The 20,338-nt window shown below is 35.0% G+C and overlaps 1 protein-coding gene across 1 annotated transcript in view; it reads right to left on the reverse strand.

The window, feature by feature from the left end:
• The window catches only part of LOC117928736 (DNA (cytosine-5)-methyltransferase CMT2-like), a 48,571-nt gene extending 31,249 nt beyond the window's left edge, over nucleotides 1-17,322 (reverse strand). Inside the window, exons 1-3 of the mRNA XM_034848735.1 lie at nucleotides 17,104-17,322; nucleotides 4,616-4,650; nucleotides 2,583-4,461 (exon numbers count right to left, since the gene is read on the reverse strand). Coding sequence (XP_034704626.1) covers nucleotides 2,583-4,461; nucleotides 4,616-4,650; nucleotides 17,104-17,226 — 2,037 coding nt within the window. The 5' untranslated portion in view covers nucleotides 17,227-17,322. The remainder of the gene's footprint in view (nucleotides 1-2,582; nucleotides 4,462-4,615; nucleotides 4,651-17,103) is intronic.
• Between the last annotated feature and the right edge of the window lie 3,016 nt (nucleotides 17,323-20,338).

Here is a 20,338-nt window from a genome sequence, read left to right on the forward strand (position 1 = left end):
AGTAGCATAAAAAATATTATGAATCCTATCGGTTTATCAAATGACTCTAACTATAGAATTAATTAATTGAGGCTCTAGTGTAATGATATAGTGATGAACAAGGTCAATAATTATTAAGCATAGCACCTGTTGGACTTCCCACATGAAAACAAAAAGGGAGGAGATGTTGTCTTTCAAGTGGTGGCTCCCTCTTTCCCTTGCTCCTTTTTCTTGGTCCTTGGTGAATAGCTAGTGGTGGAGATGACAGCATTTAACAATACATTAGCCAATTCAATGACCCCTTTGGCTCTAAGAAAGAATGAACAGCCACTTTTTTGGCATTTTCTCTCATTTCACTTGGTCCACAATGCACTCAATTTGTGAGAGGGTTTACAAGAGAAGAAAACAATGGAACAATCAGTCAGAAGATGGAAGACAAGATGTTGGCGTTTCTCATTCAAAATTTGTCATGCTGTTACCCATGAGTCCAGGCTCCTCCAAGGGCATTGTTCAGAAGAATCTTCTAGACTTTAGAAGTTTCTTTGACTTTGTTAATGTCACCATTTTGGTGAAGCATCATCTCCAGTAGATGCAAGATTGTCTGTCCTTGATGTTTTGTCTCCTTCAGCATTGCCAAAGGAACATTGAACAACATTAGGGTAAATGTATTTTGACGACTACAACCTTTTCTTAATCGGAAACAAACATATTCATTCATTGAATGATAAAGACAAGAAGGACAAGCAATCTTTCCAAATGTACAACTGTTGATCAGAAAGTAAGCATGTATACTGTTCCAAAAAAAACTAAAATCATCAGCCCAGACAAAAGGGAAAAAAAGGCAATGTACACACACCTTGGAAACTTAATACACTCTGGGCAAAAAGGTCTCCTAAAAAGGGGACTAAGTGCTTAGCTCCTTGATTAGATAACTGGTCTGTAAGACTGCAAGTTTATTAGCTGGATGAGGAACCTGAGAAAAGGAGCATTCCACCTCAGTAGCAACATTTAGAATTTTGTGGTTCCATTTGTTGAACTTCCACTAGTCTCTCTTCCTATTAGACCCCAAGATATTACAATAGCAAAACATCCTATCATTAGATTGAATAGGCACAAAGCTTTTAGCCGGCAGCAAGCCCTTTAGTAATGCTAGTATCTCTGCCTCAATAACTAAATTCACTCCAACAAGTTTAGAGTAAGGTCTCTTACTACTGGTACTAAATGATTTCTAATCACACTTCCTATACTTCATTTTCCATGACTGCCCAAAAAGAGAACACCCACTAATGGAGCCTCTTGAAGAGGGTAACCAATAAAGCCTTTGTGATCTCTTTGAGCAAGGCCTAAAGGAGCCAAAATCTCAAATAACATCCATGGATCTCTATCTATCCTCAAATATCCTAACATTCCTCTCTAACTGGAAACACTCTGCCTAGTGCCATTTATTTGGATCATTTAGATAGCAATCCAAGGTTCGCCATGAAAACCATATCAAAGGTAAGATAGCAACTCATCAAGAACTTTACCTCTGACTGACTACAAAAGCCTCAAAAGAGATTGCCAACATCTCTACCATAACTCTAGGAGGTGCCTAATCAATCATGACAATATGGAATAGCCTATGTCAAAGTCCCAGTGCAATGAGACAATAAAGAAAGAGATGATCAGTTGATTCACTACTCTCCAAACACCAAACACATTGGTCCGGGCTAGGAGATTTATAAGGCCTCGATCGAAGCAAGTTGTTGGTATTGATCTTCTTGAAGACTACAACCACCATAGTAGCAATATTTTCTTCTTAAAAGCTAAACACAGTCCAAATTTTTACTCATTTTCACACCTATAGGAAAAGGGAGATTTAGATGAACTACGCTCAAACAATTTATCTCACTCTTATTATTTCAAGTTTCCTAATTATGACAGATGTAAAAAGACAATAAAGTGAGCCAAAACTAAATTATACAACATACTATGTGTGTGCGCCTGAAAAAGAAAACAAAACAATGATGCACATTTGGTTGTTATAAAGGTAGGAAAGAAAGAAACTCTGATTTTTTAAATCTTAAATTTTCATTAGCATAGACCTGAGAGAACAAAAACTCCATTGAGTTATTTAGAAGCCATAATAGCGGAAGGCATAAGATTCCAAAGGATAGGATGTATTGATCTATATGTCCACGGAACAGTTCTATAATATAGAAGTCTAGAATAGAAAAGAAAGAGAAAAAGAAGAAAAAACAAGAGTTTAAAAAACAGAAGGAATTGTTTGGGGGCATTTTTTTTCCTTAATTGTATAAGAAATTTTGATTGTAAGGATGTATTTTCGGTAAATATCAAGAAAAATGGTATTTTGGTTTCTGTACAAGAAAAATGGAACAGAAAAAAACAGCCTGTTTCAGAATATTATTTTGTTTTTCTGTGAATTCATTTCTTAAAGCTGTTTCAGAAAATACCTTCAAACATGAACTTATTTTCTTTTAGTTTTATCTGGTTTCTACACAGACAAAGGGATAATAATGGAACACTCTTTGCAAATTGCACGCTAAGTAAAACCATTGCAAATCAAATCAAAGGAACCTAAAGAAAAAGTAGTTATGCTCCACCTTCAGGTCATAACGCCAGTGCCACCTTTCTTGAGCTTCTTTATCAGGAACTGGATCTCCAATAAAGAAAGATGTCCTTTTGTATTGTCCATGTCTGTTTTCTGAAGTAGGCAGCACAATCTTCTTACAAGGCCGTTTCTCAAATGAATCGGATGACTCAGAACAGGAAAATACAGGTTTGCTGCTTCCAGGCCCAACCAGAGATGAGGATAATCTTGGAGATCTTCTTAAGCATTTTTCATCCATAACTGTCACATCAGATGTTCCGAAAGACACAATCTTAGCATCATTTCCACTTTCTGAAGATTGAGAACTTGTCAGAAATATCTTTTGAGGCAGCAATGGGTTGAATGATGATAATCTTGGTGATGTTCTCAAGCACTTATCATCCCACATCAAGTCAGAAGCTCTTAAGGAGAGAGAATTTTCAATTTCAGGGGATTTTGTTTCTGCTGAACTTGTAAGAAATCTCTGTTGAGGCTGAACGAAGTTGCCATCCCACATTTTGAGGTCAGTAGCGCTTAAAGAGACAGAATTTTCAATTTCAGGAGATTTCATTTCTGCTGAACTTGTCAGAAATCTCTTTTGAGGCTGAATGGAGTTGGATGATGATAATCTCAGTGATCTTCTCAAGAACTTGCCATCCCACACTTTTAGGTCAGTAGCTCGTAAGGAGACAGAATTTTCAAGTTCAGGAGATTTCATTTCTGCTGAACTGGTCAGAAATCTCCCCTGAGGCTGAGCAGAGTTGGATGATGATAATCTCGGTGATCTTCTCAAGCACTTGCCATCCCACACTTTTAGGTCGGTAGCGCTTAAAGAGACAGAATTTTCAAGTTCAGGAGATTTCATTTCTGCTGAACTGGTCAGAAATCTCCCTTGAGGCTGAGCAGAGTTGGATGATGATAATCTCGGTGATCTTCTCAAGCACTTGCCATCCCACACTTTTAGGTCGGTAGCTCTTAAAGAGACAGAATTTTCAAGTTCAGGAGATTTCATTTCTGCTGAACTGGTCAGAAATCTCCCCTGAGGCTGAGCGGAGTTGGATGATGATAATCTCGGTGATCTCCTCAAGCACTTGCCATCCCCCACTTTTAGGTCAGTAGCTCGTAAAGAGACAGAATTTTCATGTTCAGGAGATTTCATTTCTGCTAAACTTGTCAAAAATCTCTCTTGAGGCTGAAAAGAGTTGGATGATGATAATCTCGTTGATCTTCTCAAGCACTGGCCATCCCACACTTTTAGGTCAGTTGCTCTTAAAGAGACAGAATTTTCAAGTTCAGGAGATTTCATTTCTGCTGAACTTGTCAAAAATCTCTTTTGAGGCTGAGCGGAGTTGCATGATGATAATCTCGGTGATCTTCTCAAGCATTTGCCATCCTCCACTTTTAGGTCAGTAGCTTGTAAAGAGACAGAATTTTCATGTTCAGGAGATTTCATTTCTGCTAAACTTGTCAAAAATCTCTCTTGAAGCTGAACGGAGTTGGATGATGATAATCTCGGTGATCTTCTCAAGCACTTTGCATCCCACATTTTTAGGTCAGTAGCTCTTAGAGATACAGAATTTTCAATCACTGATGGAGACAATTCAGGGGATTTGATTTCTCCTGAATTGACCTTTCGCTTTCTAAAACCATCTCCAGTTGCGGAAGGAGTTGAAATAAACCTTGGGGATCTTCTCAAGTGCTTCCCACCAGAAAAGTTTGGGTCATAAGTTTTCAGCGGAACAGGTTCCCCATTGCCATTTTCATGCAATGATAAAGGTAATGATTTGGTTTTGAAGTTTCTCAGCCATTCCCTTTGTGGTGTAGCATTTACTGGAGATCGCCCAGAGCTCATATCTTCCACATTCAAAAATATTTCTTCTTCACCACAAGCCCTACAACTAGGAGCATGAACAATGTGCCAAGCCACAAAAATAGAAAAATGGGAAAAAGAAAAAGGACAAATATAGAAACATGAAAAAACATGTAAACCAGGAAAGAGGAGACAGTAAAAACCACCAAAAGACAAGTCTGCAGAGTATCACTCACTTCAACGTCAAGCTTTGATCCTTTTTCTTGCAACTCTGCAAGATATTCAATTCCCAATCAAAACAATGAACATAAGAATTGAAGACAAAATAATATTTTAATCAGATGATTGACAAACAGCACTCAAAAGCATGAATATGGAAATGGCTCATCAATGTACAAGTTAATTGGTCAAGGACCCCTGCAAAGACATTTCAAATTCTTTTGTCTTGATGGGAAATAGAAATATTATTAAAATATAAAAGTATAAAATATATCAAATAAGGAAAAGAGAAGCCTAAAATGGCAGCTACTGAAGTAAAAGGAGAAAAGAAATAAAGAGAATCACCACAGGAAAAATACATCAAGGACATATTTCAGCCATATTTGTTTGAACTAATCTTAAAATCAATCACACCATCTTTTATTAACACTTAAAATTCTAACTCTGGATCAGCTAAAAAGGAGGAGTTGGAGTCTTCCAAACAGATGTTGTTTGTTAAGGGTGAAGAGGAGTCAACAAACCATATTCTCATTCATTGTCCTAAGGCAAGCATGTTGTGGCATCTTATTTAGGCTATGTTCAATGTTCAGTGGGTGATGCCGTTCTCAATCAAGGATGTCCTCATTAGTTGGTGGGTTGCCTTTGTTGGGAAGAAGAGGAAGAAGGCCTGGAAAGCTGCACCTTTGTGTCTATTTTGGACATAATGGAACGAGAGAAATCGAAGAGCTTTTAAAGATTCTGAACTAACAAACCACGTGATTTTATACTCCTTCATGTACATGTTCTTGGAGTGGGTTAGGGTACATATAGAGTCTAATTCTTTATCCCTTTTAGATTTCATAAATTGGCTGGGCTGTAAGTGAAATGAGGGTGTTGGTTTTTTATCTATCCCTCTTTTTTTTTTTTGTCCTTGTATTCATCATGTATAATTTTAGTGCTTTTTGGGGCTTTTAATACAATTGTCTTACTTATCAAAAAAAAATAAAAAATTAAAACTTGTTTTTGAATGAAACCCCTTTCAGGAAAAAACATGGAACCATGTCTTGGTGAAAGCAGTACACTGCGAAATCAAATGTTTACAAGTTAAAAGTAACACCCAACTTTACCAACTTAATCCCAACCTAGAGTCCATTGAATATCCAAGTATCAACCCCTAAACCTTTTCTAGCCATGAAATGAATCCATGATCTACCCTTTCCAGTCCAAATCCACAATTAGTGTCATGTCCAAACAATTTGGAACCTACCATTGAATGGAAGTGTACTGAAGATTGCGAAAGGTTTAAGGCAAGAATTGACAAGGAGCGTATTTAAAATTTTCTGTCTGACTCAACCAAGACCTCGATGTTGTTTGTAGTCAACTCTAGCCACCAAACCTTTACCCAAAATTGAAGAAGTGTTCACTGAGGTACGACGAGAAGGGACACAGAAAAGAGTGATGCTCAGTCCAACAAAGGCCACTATTTCAGTTCCAGCTGGTGATAATTTTGCCCTAGCTACTCATGGAGTTGATGGAGTTCATGAAGATGCCCGCGGGGATACTCGTAATGCATGAAAAAGTGGTAATCTCTGGTATGAACACTGCTAGAGATCTAACCATAATCGTGAAAATTGCTAGAAGTTGTATAGGAAGCCACAAAATTGGAAGGACAATAGAGGAAACAAGAGTACTTTTCAGAACCCAAGAGGAATCCGTACTATGTCAAAACCTAGAAACAAGACTGATGAGAATTCGTTCAATGTCTCACTAAATAAAGACCAACTTGAACAGTTGTTAGCACCATCAACTACCACAATCTCACCTCCATCAGGCACTATTTCTTCTCAGAATGCCCGTAACACATCTTTCCTAGCCCAAAAAGGCACTTTTCGGACTACTTTAAATAGTATTACTAAAAAATTGGACCCTTGGATCATAGACTCTAGTGCTTTAAATCATATGACAAGGTACACAGGTCTCTTCTCTACTTATAATCCTGGTTTAGGACATATTAAGGTGAAAATTGCAAACAGTTCCCTTGCAACAGTTGCATGGGTTGGTACAATTGTTCTAAACCCTCGTATAACCCTTTATGATGTTTTACATGTTCCTCAATTAGCCTGTAACCTACTATCTATAAGCAAACTCAAAAGATCTTGATTGCTCAATCCAATTCTTACCATCTCATGGTGAATTTCAAGAAATGACTTTAAGAAACAGGATTGGCAGTGCTAAAGGGCATGGTGGACTCTACTACTTTGAGGGTGACAACTTCGGGAATAAACAAGCATCCACAACAAACTATGCATCTTCTTCTTTGTCAATGAAATAATGTTGTGGCATTTTAGGTCAGGCCACCTTAATTTTCAGTACTTAAAACATTTGGTTCTTTCCCTTTTCAGAAATAAAGATTGAAAAAGAATCTCAAATACGGACTATACCTAGAGAGGGGTAAATTGGTGTTGCTAAACTATTTAAAAAGGTCTCCCAGCACAATTTATCTAACCTTATAAATTATAACAAATCTCTTCTTTTCTCTTCAAACACTTTTCAACACAAATAGAGATCACATGCAAATATGAATGCAGCAACATTCACCCAACAAATATCAAATGAAAGTCACATGCAAATGCTTCAAGACTCCCTAAAATTACTTCATAAAAACACTTTTCTCCTTAACTGATTTCCAATTGCTATAAGATATCATTAACCAAAATGAACAGAAAAAATATTCAAGATATCCAATGGATAATCACACCTATTTCAACTCATTTTTCTTCCATTCAACATATATGCCCAAGTAAGTAATGAAATCAAATGTAAAACTAAATAGAAAACCTCCATAGCCACTTCCCTAAAATAGCACGATTCCTTAAAGAAATCTTCCCAAACCCCAATCCTCCTTCCACCTTCGGCTTACACACTAAATCCCAACTAATAAGATGATTTACCATCTTATAAATATTACCAGCTTCCTTCTCAAAAAAATTTTGTTCCTACCAATGTGACCTTTGTTGATAAAGAAAATTATTTTACTCATCCTTATCTTCAAGGGGAGACATCATTCTTGGAAGATAAAGGCAATGACTCATTCTTACTTGAATTGCCCTCCATTTCACAATCTCCCTCATTTGAGGCCACAATCAGTCCCAGTCTCACTCCAATTTTGTCTACTATCAAACCATTCTCTTCTAGTCCCATGTCATTGACTAAGGAAAGTCCAGTTCACAATTCTACTCTAACCGCTACAGGTATGCTCAAGAAGAAATGATTCCTTTGTTGAACCTATGCAAATCTAAGAGTTAGAACCAATCTTTAAAAATGAGGTCAATGTTTTACTCAAATCTTCTTTTGATGATTTTTGTGATGTCGTTGATAATAATGATTTGTATCTACCCATAGCCTCAAGAAAGGTACGAGAGAGTTTACCAAACACCCTTTATACCCACTAGCTCAATTTGTATCCTATGATAGATTGTCACCTTCCTACCAAGCCTTCCTTACCCAACTAAGCATTGTTACTATTCCTAGAACCCTATTCGAGGCATTAAATAGTGAAAAGTGGAGACAACCCATAAGTGTTGAGATGGAAGCACTAGAAAAAATAAAATAAAGCATGGGAGATAGTGGAGCTGTTAAAAGGAAAGAGTCTAGTAGGTTGTAAGAGGGGTTTTTATTGTAAAATACAAGGCGAATGGATCAATTAAGAGGTATAAGCAAGGCTTGTTGAAAAAGGATATACCTAGACTTATGGAGTAATTTTTTTTAGAGACCTTTGCACCCGTAACCAAAATGAATACAGTTCAGATGTTGTTATCCTTAACCATCAACTTTGAGTAGAATTTACAACAATTTGATATCAAGAATGATTTCTTACATAGGTATCTTGAAGAAGAAATTTATATATAAGGTCCTCGAAGATTTGGCAAGAATCTAGAAGGTAGAAGCTTAAGAAGGTCTTGTATAGTTTGAAACAATCTCCTCGTGCTTGGTTTTGAAGATTTGCTAAGGTGATAATTACTGATGGGTACAAGCAAAATCAAGGTGACCACAACTTATTCATCAAGCACTGCTTCAGGAGAGTTATGGCCTTGTTAGTTTATGTGGACGATATAATTGTGATTGGAAATGATGAAAAGGAAAGGGATAGTTTGAAGAAGTGTTAATGAAAGATTTCAAGATTAAAGAACTAAGCCGATTAAAGTGGCACAGTCACAACAAGGAATTTTTGTATCCCCACAGAAGCATGTGATGGATTTGTTAAAGGAAACTGGGAAGTCAACTTATAAACCAACAGACACACCTATGGAGCCCAATCACAAGTTTGGTGATAATAATAGCAATGATAGTGTAGATAAAGGAAACAATTAGAGATTGATGGGTTAATTAATCTACTTATCGCACACAAGATCTAATATTGCATATGTTGTCAGCATGGTGAATCAATTTATGCACAATCCTAAGGAAGCATATCTCTTAGTAGTTCACAAGATACTACACCATCTCAAAGGAACACCAAGGAAAAGGGATTCTGCTCAAGAAAGGAACGAGTTTGACTCTTGAAGCTTATATAGATGTTGATTATACAAGGTCAGTGGTAGATAGACGCTCAACATCAAGTTATTGTACATTCCTTGGTGGAAACCTAGTAATATGGAGTAAAAAGCAGAATGTAGTAGCAAGGTCAAGTGTCAAGATGGAACTTAAAGCAATGGCACTTTACATTTTTGAATTGCTATGGCTAAAAATAATCCTAGAAGATCTTGAGATTAACTAGGAAGCGCCTATAAGACTTTATTGCAACAACGAATCAACGATCAATATTGCATATAATCCTATGCAACATGACCGAACCAAACATGTGGAGGTAGATAGGCACTTTATCGAAGAAAAATTCGACAATGGCTTCATCTGCACATCATACGTCTCCTCAGGTGGTCAACTCACGAATTTTCTAACCAAGAGTCTAAACAATACCATGTTTCAAGCAATAATTGGCAAGCTAGCAATGCCTAATATTTGCTTAACAGCTTGAGGGGGGTATGGAGAACATGTTTTTGAAGGGTGTTGAATTTGTATTTTCTATAAATAGGTTTAAACTTAGGAAATAATGTAATCCCTGATTTATAGGGATTTAGTTTACTAATTTATAAGGATTTGGTTTAAGGTAGTTCCTATTTTCTATAACAAGCCTATGGCTTATCCTTTTGTATATAACCAAATGTGTATTCTATTCTAAATGAATGAGATTTTCTTGTCAATTTTTTCCATAATTTCCAAACAAAATAATCGTAGTAAATACCTTAATATTTTTAGACCCACCTTGTTTAGACACCAAAACAGTAAAAGTAACATTCCAACTTTGCCCAAGATACCTATGTCAATGGAAGCCACTAATGAAGCTTATCACATCTCTTCAAACCATAGCCCAATAACTTAGCAAGAATTGTGGGAAAACAACAAAATCCCCTGATCTTAGGGTCTGATCAACTCTAAATGGCCTATATGTGGTATATATTAGTTGTTAATATTAGCTAGTAGAATTACTCAATCAATGTACAAATTAGGATAACTGTAATAGTCAACTATTGACTAGGATTTCTGTAAATCAGTAATTAGAATAGCTGCAAATTGGGTGTTTGCCTCTTAGACATTATTATATATGTCTACTATTTTTTAATCAAATATTAGAGTTGTTTTTCCAACCAATATGGTATCAGAGCCACTGGTTTCTTGGACTTAATTTTCTCTGGCAACTTTGCCTTACTTTCTTCTCCCTTTTTTTTCTTGGTGTCTCCGTCCTTCCTTCTAACTTTGGTGTCTGCTCCTTATTTCGCCCCTTCTGAATTTTTTTTCTTCATTTTCAATTCTCCTCGTGGCTTAACAAACCTCCCAGACTTTCAGAATTCCTAAAGTCTCCAATCAACTTGATAATCCTACTCTCCAAATTACCACCAAAAAATTCAATGATCATAAATTCCTTGAATGGTCTCAATCAGCCAAACTCTTTCTATTAAGTTGAGGGAAGATGGAGTATCTACGTGGCACAACAATAGAACCAAAAACTTCAGATCCTAACTTTGAATCATGAAGCTAAAAACTCCTTAATAATGTCCAAGTTGTTGAATTCAATGCAACCAGAAATAGCTAAGCCTTTCTTATTTCTCTCTACAGCAAAGGAGACATACCTATTCAAAGCAAGGAGATGCTGCTCAAGTGTTTGAATTGATGAACAAGATTCATGCAACCAAACAATGAGAATTGACCGTCACAGCATACTATAATACATTGAAGTTATTATGGCAAGAGGTGGACATTTATCAACACATTGAAATGGAATCACCAAAGGATGTTGCAATGTTTGTTGATTTATTAGAAAGACAGGATCTTTGAATTCCTTGTTGGCTTGAATCCGAAGCTAGATCAGGTAAGGAGTCGAATCCTTGGAAAATTTCCCATTCCTTCATTGAATGAAGTGTGTTCCCTTGTGCGTAATGAAGAATCCAAAGTTGATGCTATTATGAAAACACCATATCATGATAATTCTACTCTCAATGTGGCCATGGAGAACAAATCAAACACAAACAAAGGACGAGAGAAAGATACAAGATGGTGTGATTATTGCAAAAGACCCAAACACACAAGGTAGACATGCTGGAAACTAAATGGAAGGCCACAACAAGGGAATAAGAATGGAAAATTTTCCAAGCCTAGCAAGAGTTTTCAAGCTGAGACAGTATCAGGCCCCACCTCTGCTGCTAATACTGTATCAACAAATGAGAATCTGCCTTTTACAAAGGAACAACTTGATCTTTTGAATAAAATCATAGGAAAGACAAAGGTTACTCCCACTTCCACTTCTTGTGCTTTTGCACAATCAAGTACACTCCATAAAGCTCTTACAACCACTAGTGTATCTAATTCTAACTCCTGGATCATTGATTCAAGAGCTAGTGATCATATGACCAAAGAACCCAATTTTTTCTTGTCATATATACGCTGCTCTAGCAAACAAAAGGTGCAGGTTGTTGATGGAACTTTTACTCCAATTATTGGTAAAGAAAATGTGTCTCTTTCGCCAAAGATTACCCTCACTTTGGTACTGCATGTTCCAAAAATGTCTTGTAACCCTTTGTCTAATCAGCAAACTTACAAAAACCTGCAACTGTTCAGTAATTTTTTTCCCAAATCATTGTGATTTCCAGGACCCCACTTAGGGGAAGATGATTGGTAGTGCTAAGGAGAGAAATGGCCTATACTACCTAGACACCAAGGAAGGAGGAAAAGTTCAGGCTTATCAAACAAAGGGGACTGCTGAAGGATTTTTTGAAAGCTATTGATTGATGCATGAGAGACTAGGATATCCAATTTTTGCTTACCTACAACGATTATATCCTAAACTTTGTATCAACCTAGATAACTCTAAGCTCAAGTGTGAAGTGTGTGAATTGGCAAAAAACCATCAGATTCCCTATCCTTTAAGTAATAAGAGAAATGAAGTTCCTTTCTCTATTATACATACAAATGTGTGGAGACCTTCACAGGTAACTTGCCTTTTTGGAGCTAGGAGGTTTATTAGTTTTATTGATGATTGTAGCAGGACTAATTGGGTGTATCTCTTAAAGAGGAAATCTGAAACTATTCCCATCCTGCAAAACTTCTATAAAATGGTGCAAATACAACTTGGTGTCCAAGTACGAGTGATTAGATCTGATAATGGAATTGAGTTCCAAATATGTTCTCCAGTCAAAATGGCATTATCCATCAATCTACATGTGTGGATATCCCTCAAAGAAATGGGGTCGCTGAATAAAAGAATAGACATCTCCTCAAAGTAGCTCAGGCACTTATGTTTGCAAGAAATGTTACAATGACTTTTGGGAGGGGATGCTATCCTCACAGCAGCCTACTTAATAAACAGTATGCCTTCAAAAGCCCTTGACTGCAAAACCACCTATTGAAACCTTGAAAAATTATTTTTCCCATATATCATGGTTTGGGACTCTCTCCAAAAGTGTTTGGATGCACTGTTTTTGTTCATATCCCAAGTAAAGGCAGATCTAAACTTGACCCTAGAGCTACTAAATGTATCTTCTTAGGCTACTCTCCCACTCAAAAGGGTTATAAATGCTACCATCCTTCTTCTCAAAAGAAATTTGCTACAATGGATGTTAACTTCTTTGAGGACAACCCTATTATCAAAAGACTAATCTTCAGGAGGAGAAATTGGGAGCAGAAGATCGGTCCCAAGATTGGTCCCTACCTTTGCCATTGCCTACTTGGGAGGGTGAGAGAAATGAAATTCAGGGGGAGCCTAAAAAATCAGAGCTACGAAATCAAGGAAAGTGTCAAGATTCAAAGTTGTTTGTTTACTCAAGAAGACCTCAGGAAACTAGGCTGGAACAAGGTCAAAATCCTCCAAAGCACAATCAATCATTGACCCTAGAAGAAGGTATGTCTCCTAATCCTCTTGATTCTATAATTTTAAATCCTCCCAATGTTGTCTAAGTGGTTGATACTAATTTGGACATTCCTATAGCCATCAGAAAAGGCATTAGGAATTGTAACAAATCCTTTGTCGAATTTCTTGTCTTATCACAGGATGAACAACAACTATAAGGCCTTTTCTATAAAGTTGAGTTCAAGTTTAGTCCCAAAAAATATACAAGAAGCACTTGTTAACCCCAAGTAGAAGGAGGCAATAGATGAAGAAATGAAGGTTGTATACAAGAATGATACGTGGGATATAGTTGATCGACCTAAAGGAAAGCATCCAGTTGGATATAAATAGGTGTTTACCATCAAGTAGAGATATAAAGCAAGATTGGACGCCAAGGGGCACACCCAAACCTATGAGATTGACCACCAAGAAACCTTTGCACCTATTACAAAGATAAACTCCATCAGAATCCTACTATCTCTTCTTGCAAATTGAGATTGGTCACTTCAACAATTTGATGTAAAAAATGTTTTTCTTCGTAGGAACTTGGAAGAAGAAGTCTTCATGTACCTCCTAGATTTGAGGGGCAATTTAAGGATGGGAAGGTGTGTAAGTTAAACAAGTCTTTATATGACTTGAAACAGTTCGCAAGGGGTTGGTTTGAAAGATTTGTTCAGTCCCTATGGGGTTTGGATATCAACAAAGCCAAGGAAACCACACATTGTTCATCAAATGTTCACCAAGAAAAAAGATGACTATTCTTACTATCTATGTGAATGACACTAGAGTCATTGGGGATGATCATGAGGAGATACAGAACTTCAAAGGCAAATTAGCCAAGGAATTTGAAATTAAAGACTTGGGAAGTCTTAGATATTTCCTTGGCATTGAGGTTGCACGATCAAAAAAGGGAATATAAGTGTCTCAAAGAAAGTACATTCTTGATCTTCTAGAACAAACCGGAATGTTAGGGTGTAAGCCTTTGAATACACGTATAGATCATAATCATAAGCTAGGGATAAACTTAGATAGAGTACCAATTGATAAAAGAAGATATTAAAGGCTTGTTGGAAAGTTGATATACCTATTTCATACAAGGCCAAACATTGCATATGTTGTTGGTGTCGTGAGTCAATTCATGCATGCTCCCTCAGAAGATCACTTGCAAGTTGTAATGAGGATATTGAGATATCTGAAGGCTACTCCAAGCATGGGTTTGTTATTCTGTAAAAACGATCTAAGGGCTACTCCAAGCATGGGTTGAAATTCTCTAAAAACGATCACATGCAAGGCTTGCAGTGATGTTGATTATGCTGGATTTATAACCGACAGGAAATCTACTTCATGGTATTGCACCTTTGTAGGGGACAATTTGGTGGCTTGGAGGAGCAAACAACCAGTAGTTGCTAGATCAAGTGTTGAGGCTGAATACCAAGTTATGGCCCTAGGTATTTGTGAACTCATGTGGATCAAAACTCTACTAAAAGAATTATGAGTAGACATTGAAGAACCTATGACGCTATATTGCGACAATAAGGCAGCCATAAGTATTGCACATAACCCAATTCAACACAACCACACTAAACATGTTGAAGTGGATAGACACTTCATCAAAGAAAAGATTAATAATGCTCTCATTTGCACTCCTTTTTATTTCATCTAAATTGCAGTAGGCTGATATATTCACTAAAGGAGTGTCTAATCCAAGCTTCAACTTATTGACATGCAAGCTAGGAATGAAAATATCTTTGAACCAGCTTAAGGGGGAATGTAGGAAATCAACAAAATACCCGGATCTTAGGGTCTGATCAGCTCTAAAGGACCTATATATGGTATAAATTAGTTGTTAATATTAGCTCGTAGAATTAATCAATCAATGTACGAATTAGGATAACTATAACAGTCAACTATTGACTAGGATAGCTGTAAATTAGTGATTAGGACAGCTGTATATTGGGTGTTTGCCTCTTAGAAACCATTATATATGTGTACTATTTTTTAATCAAATATCATAGTTATTTTTCCAACCAATAAGAAGGTACAATGATCTTTATCACCCCAACTCATAGTGCCCAACCCCACCCCCCAAGAAAAAAAAAAACTTTTTAACCAAATTCCTAAGCCCATCTTCCTTTGGTCACATGCAACCAAATCTAATGAAGATTTATCCCTTCTCAACCCAACACGATCAAGAAAAATAAAAGCATGATCTGATAAATGTTTCAGAAGGATACTTTGACACAAATTGAGACATGCTTTTCTTGACCCCCATAGAGCAGAAAATGGCCCAAAACAAGACAGACTATCCACTCTGCCCAACACACCATATAAACACACCACAGGTCAACGGAATCTCCAAAAAATTGAACTCCTTAATCAATTTCAAAATTCCTTTGGTAGCTAAAGAGACCCTTGAGAAAACTGAATATATTAAAGCCACCAACAATGCACCATGAATCATCCCAAAAACCCCCACATAGAACACCCTAAGAAAGTCATCCTTGCAACCCTTAGTGCAGCAAGAAAGGGAGAACCAGCATCCTCCATATCCAAAAATTTCAAACACACTATCATTCCAAATCATGAACTGCATCGTCACCAAAATAGCAGAAATTGCCCCTTGTGAATCACAACAATATCACCACTGCCATTCAGTATAGGAGTTACTCCCAACTCTAAAATCTTTCACATCAGTGACATCTACATATATGTACTTAATGTCAATAGCCGCCCACCACCATTAAATAGAAATCCTTCATGGAAAATGATGGAGGAAGGCATCCTCCAAAGACTCAAGATTTTATCTTCCCTTGTTTTCTACTGCTTTGTCTGCAATAAGACGAAGGACAAACAAGAAACAAACAAAAATGCACAAACCACATTTCGACGCAAGAAAAATGTATATAAAAAAAAACATTGAAAAAAGAATAAAAATAAAAAGACATAAAAAATAAAATTCAAATTTTATTTTCTCCTATTTTATACTGCTTTTTCAGCAACAAAACAGGGGAAAAAGAAGAACAAACAAACAATACACCAATCCCATACACTTTCTCAGGTTTTAATGAAATTCTTCCTGTGGGTGCTGAAAAGATGTGGTGGAGAGTTTTTCCAAAAAAAATTAAATTTAAATTGAAAAAAAAATGTGATTGAAATTTTTATTTTCTATCATTTTCAACTGCTTTCTTAGCAACCAGACAAAGGGAAAGCTTAAAAACAAACAAGCAATTCACAAACCAGCGACAAAGCTGCAGAGATGCTATCAAATATGCACTTTGAGAAAATGAGATGTTAAAAAAAATGCCAATTAGGCTTTTGGAAAGCAACATAAGTCATAAAATTCAAAATGCCATTTTCTCTTGTTTTCTACTGCTTTCTCTGCTATGACAAATTGGAGAAGATTACTCGTGCGGATACTACCAAAAATGCATATTGAAGAAAAGAAATATTATACTAAGAAAGAAAATTTCTAAAAGAAACAAAATAAAACATATAGTTCAAGAATTTTTCCTCTCATTCACTACAGTTTTCTCTGGAAGCAAACAAAGCGCAAACAAGCAATGTGCCAAATTAGAGATGGAAGTAATGATGGAGATGCTATCAAATATGCAATTAAAAAAAAAAAAAAACAGTCAATAAAAAAAAATTATAAAAACGAAAATAAAACATAAATTCAAGACTTTATTTTCTCTCATTTTCCAATTTTTTTTCTCTGTAACCAAACAAAGGACCAAAAAAGAAAACGTATACATGCATTTTGGAACACAAACATTCAAATTTGCATGTCTCCCTCATTTCCTACTTCTTTCTCAGCCACCAAAGAAAGGGCAAACAAACCAAGACAAAAAACAACACAAAACAAACAAGCAATGCACGAAGCGGAAATGAGGCTGCTGATGGAAATGCAACCAAACATCCATCTTGAAAAAATTTTATAGTAAAACAGACAAAAAAAAATATCTATAGACAAGAAAAATAAAACAACATAAAACATAAAATTGAAGATTTCATTTCCCCTCGCTTTCTACTGCTTTCTCATAAACCAAACAAAGCCCAAAAAGAGAAAGAAGCAAACAATGCACGAACCGGAGATGAGGCGGCTGACGGAGACGCTGCAACACAAGCATTTTGGGCGTTGGTGGGTGAAGAAGAGGATGAGAATCTGGAGGATCTTCTCAGTTGTGTGCGGGCGTGGTTGTAATTCAACATTACTGAGTAGCTGTGAGAGGCAGAAATGAACAGTGTAGTTGAAACTTATGAGCAAGGATCTTGGAGAAAGCAAAAGGTCTGAAAAAGAGAGCATGCATGGAGGGGCAGAGTAGCAGAGGAGCAGAAATGGCGGTGGATGAGACCCTTGGCCAAATAAAATAATGTCATCATGGTCTGTCTTTTTATTGTTTACTGTGGTAGTGGAGCTCTCTTCACTTCTGCTGTCGTTGCAAACTTATGTGACACGTTTACTGACTTTTTCAGAAAACCCAATCCAAATGGAAAGGAAAGGAATTATAATGTATTGTTATATTTAAACAATTATTATTATATATTAGAAATACATGATGGGTAAATTAGGTAATCCATTTATAAAATGAAATTTTATTCCTCAAATTTGAAGAATTCCATTCATAAAAGAGGCATGAGAATAGGATTCCTTGTATTTAAGGAATGGTTTCCTTAAATTGTTGTGGGGTTAGTGGGCATTTTATTTATTTCAATGGAATCAAGTAAACAGATTGAAAAAAAAAATTAAATAGTTATCGAAACATAGTTTTGAAAATATTAATTTTTAATTATTTTTTAAGAATAAAATCTTCTTTTGAAATTCAAACATAACAAATAATCTTCTTAATTTATTCTTTAAGATGTTGATATGTAAAATATAAAAGTTCTTACATAATTTTTTTTTTTTTCAATTACTTTTTAAACTACTTGTGATCCCACATTTTTACATTCGTTCCCACTCCATGATGAGAATCATTTTTGTTTTGTGAAAACTAAATTTATAAATAATGAAATTGTCACTTATTTTTATTATATTTTTTAAAGGGAAAAAAAAAAAAAAAAACTATGACTCCTATAAAAAAAGACAAATTTACAAAAACCAAATTGTATTCCAGAATCATGTTACATATTGGAAAGGTACGGCGAACAATCTTAATATCCCTCTAAGCCCTAAAAGCTAGGAGATAATCATGACAATTAATGGGTAAATCAATGGGTACCATGGATCAAAGTATATGTTAAAACATACCCATTCAATAAGCAATAATCACAAAAGATGAAGAACATACCTTTATAGCTTATCAAGTGTTTCCATAAAATAAAAGAATTAGTTTACAATTAAAAATATCATAACACATATAATATGTATTCCACACAAGATCATTAAGCAAGATCATCAACACGAAGATCAAATAAAACAAAGTCAACCAATCATATGAATTAAGCATAGATACTAATATACATAAAGAAGTAACGGAAAGAAGCGTACCTTGACAGCATTTAAAATCGCTTTCATAAAATGAAATTAATTCACAACTAATAATAATAAGCTTAAAAAATAATTAAAAACTAAACTCATTATATATATATATATCATGTCCCAAATCAAGAAAGGTTCACAAGCATGTTCAAAAGTGATCGAATTATCAAAATCAAAGGAATTATCATTACATAGGATAGAATATTGGTTCATAAAATAAACTCCAAATAAATATCAAGAAAGGTTATCTCATGAAAATAAAAAATTAGGTAACATCTTTAACATATCTAGATTATTATCCAAAATGCCAAATTAATTAATTATATTCCAACTAATATCAAATTTATTCACAAATAGGTTACTTCACAGAAAAATCAACAAATAATCAAAACAAAGGACTCTACAAAATAAATTTAATACAAATATCTAGAAGTTAAGTCTTTTTCATGAAAATTTTCGAAGAACTCTTATATGTCAAGTTCATCATCCTAATAATCAAATTAATTAACTAGCTCTCATTTAATACTAGATTTCACAATGATTTTAATAGGTCCAAAACAAAACATTTTTTACGGTATTAAACAATTGATTTTTTTAATTAACTTAGAGATTTTCTAAAATCATACAAAAATTCACACCACTAGTTTAATATGTATATTTTAAATGAAAAATAATCATAGGGAAATATCAAATTCATAACATATTTAAAAATAAACAAACATCTCTCAGCTCCATAAGAGCACTTGTGTAGTGGGTTCAAGAAGAAAAAAAATCATATATCTCATTTTAGAAATTTTTTATTAATATTCTATGTGTCAAAAGTTAAATTTAGGAAGTGTAGATTAAGGCAAAAATTTCCAAAGAATTAAAGAGGTCATTTAGTAATTTAACTTTGCAAAACAAATCTGAGTGTTAAAAATAGAGTGAAAACTAGACCTTCTAAAGATTGATTTATATTTTATAATTGAAAAATTATTTTTTGGCTTAAAAAAAATTCTGAAATCAAATTCAAAAAGTATAAGATATCATGGAATAATTAGAAAAAAAAATTTAAAGAGTTTCTCAATGGTCAAATTCTAAAAAATTTAAATGTTATATGCATATCAAATCATAGATAAAAAAAATGTTCTAAACATAAGCTAATTGTAATCTAACACATGGAACAAATTTACAGTTGTATGATGATTAATTATGTTTGAATTAAACACTAAAATAAATGCCTAAAGAGCCCTAAGTGAGTGTCCAATTAAATTATACAATTTCCTATTTAAGTAACATGCATGCATGTGAATTATGAAATGTGAATTCCCAAGAATTAACTAAACAAAAATACATAAAAATCAAATTCTCATAAATCAAAATAAAAATGATAATTTCAAAACCAATTATCATAGAATTATCAAACGACTTTATTAGGTAAAAAATTAGGTTAAATCAATTCTAGATTCAATTCTAAACCATGAAACAACAAAGATCATTCACACATTGACTTAGACAATGGATTCTAGCAACACTCATGTGTGGGTCGGTTTGTCCACACTCAATCCTAATCTAGAATAATTAAAATGAAAGAGAGTTAATAAAAGAAAAAGAGCAAAACCAAGCTTAAAATTCAGCAAACTTACCTCAACCTTCCTCCGAAGCTAAAAAGGTATTTTCATTAAAATTCCAGCTCTCATCCTTTGTAAAAGCCACCGAGTTTAGCCACATTTCCTTCGAATTTTAACCACACATTCAGCTCTATATTATGCTCCATAAACTTGTATACTTTGACGCATTTCTCCACCCAAACACACACCAACATGTAGTTCACATTATGCTCGATAAATCTGTCAATTAAAA

This window comes from Vitis riparia, chromosome 2, assembly GCF_004353265.1.
Source record: "Vitis riparia cultivar Riparia Gloire de Montpellier isolate 1030 chromosome 2, EGFV_Vit.rip_1.0, whole genome shotgun sequence".
Lineage (NCBI taxonomy): Eukaryota > Viridiplantae > Streptophyta > Magnoliopsida > Vitales > Vitaceae > Vitis > Vitis riparia.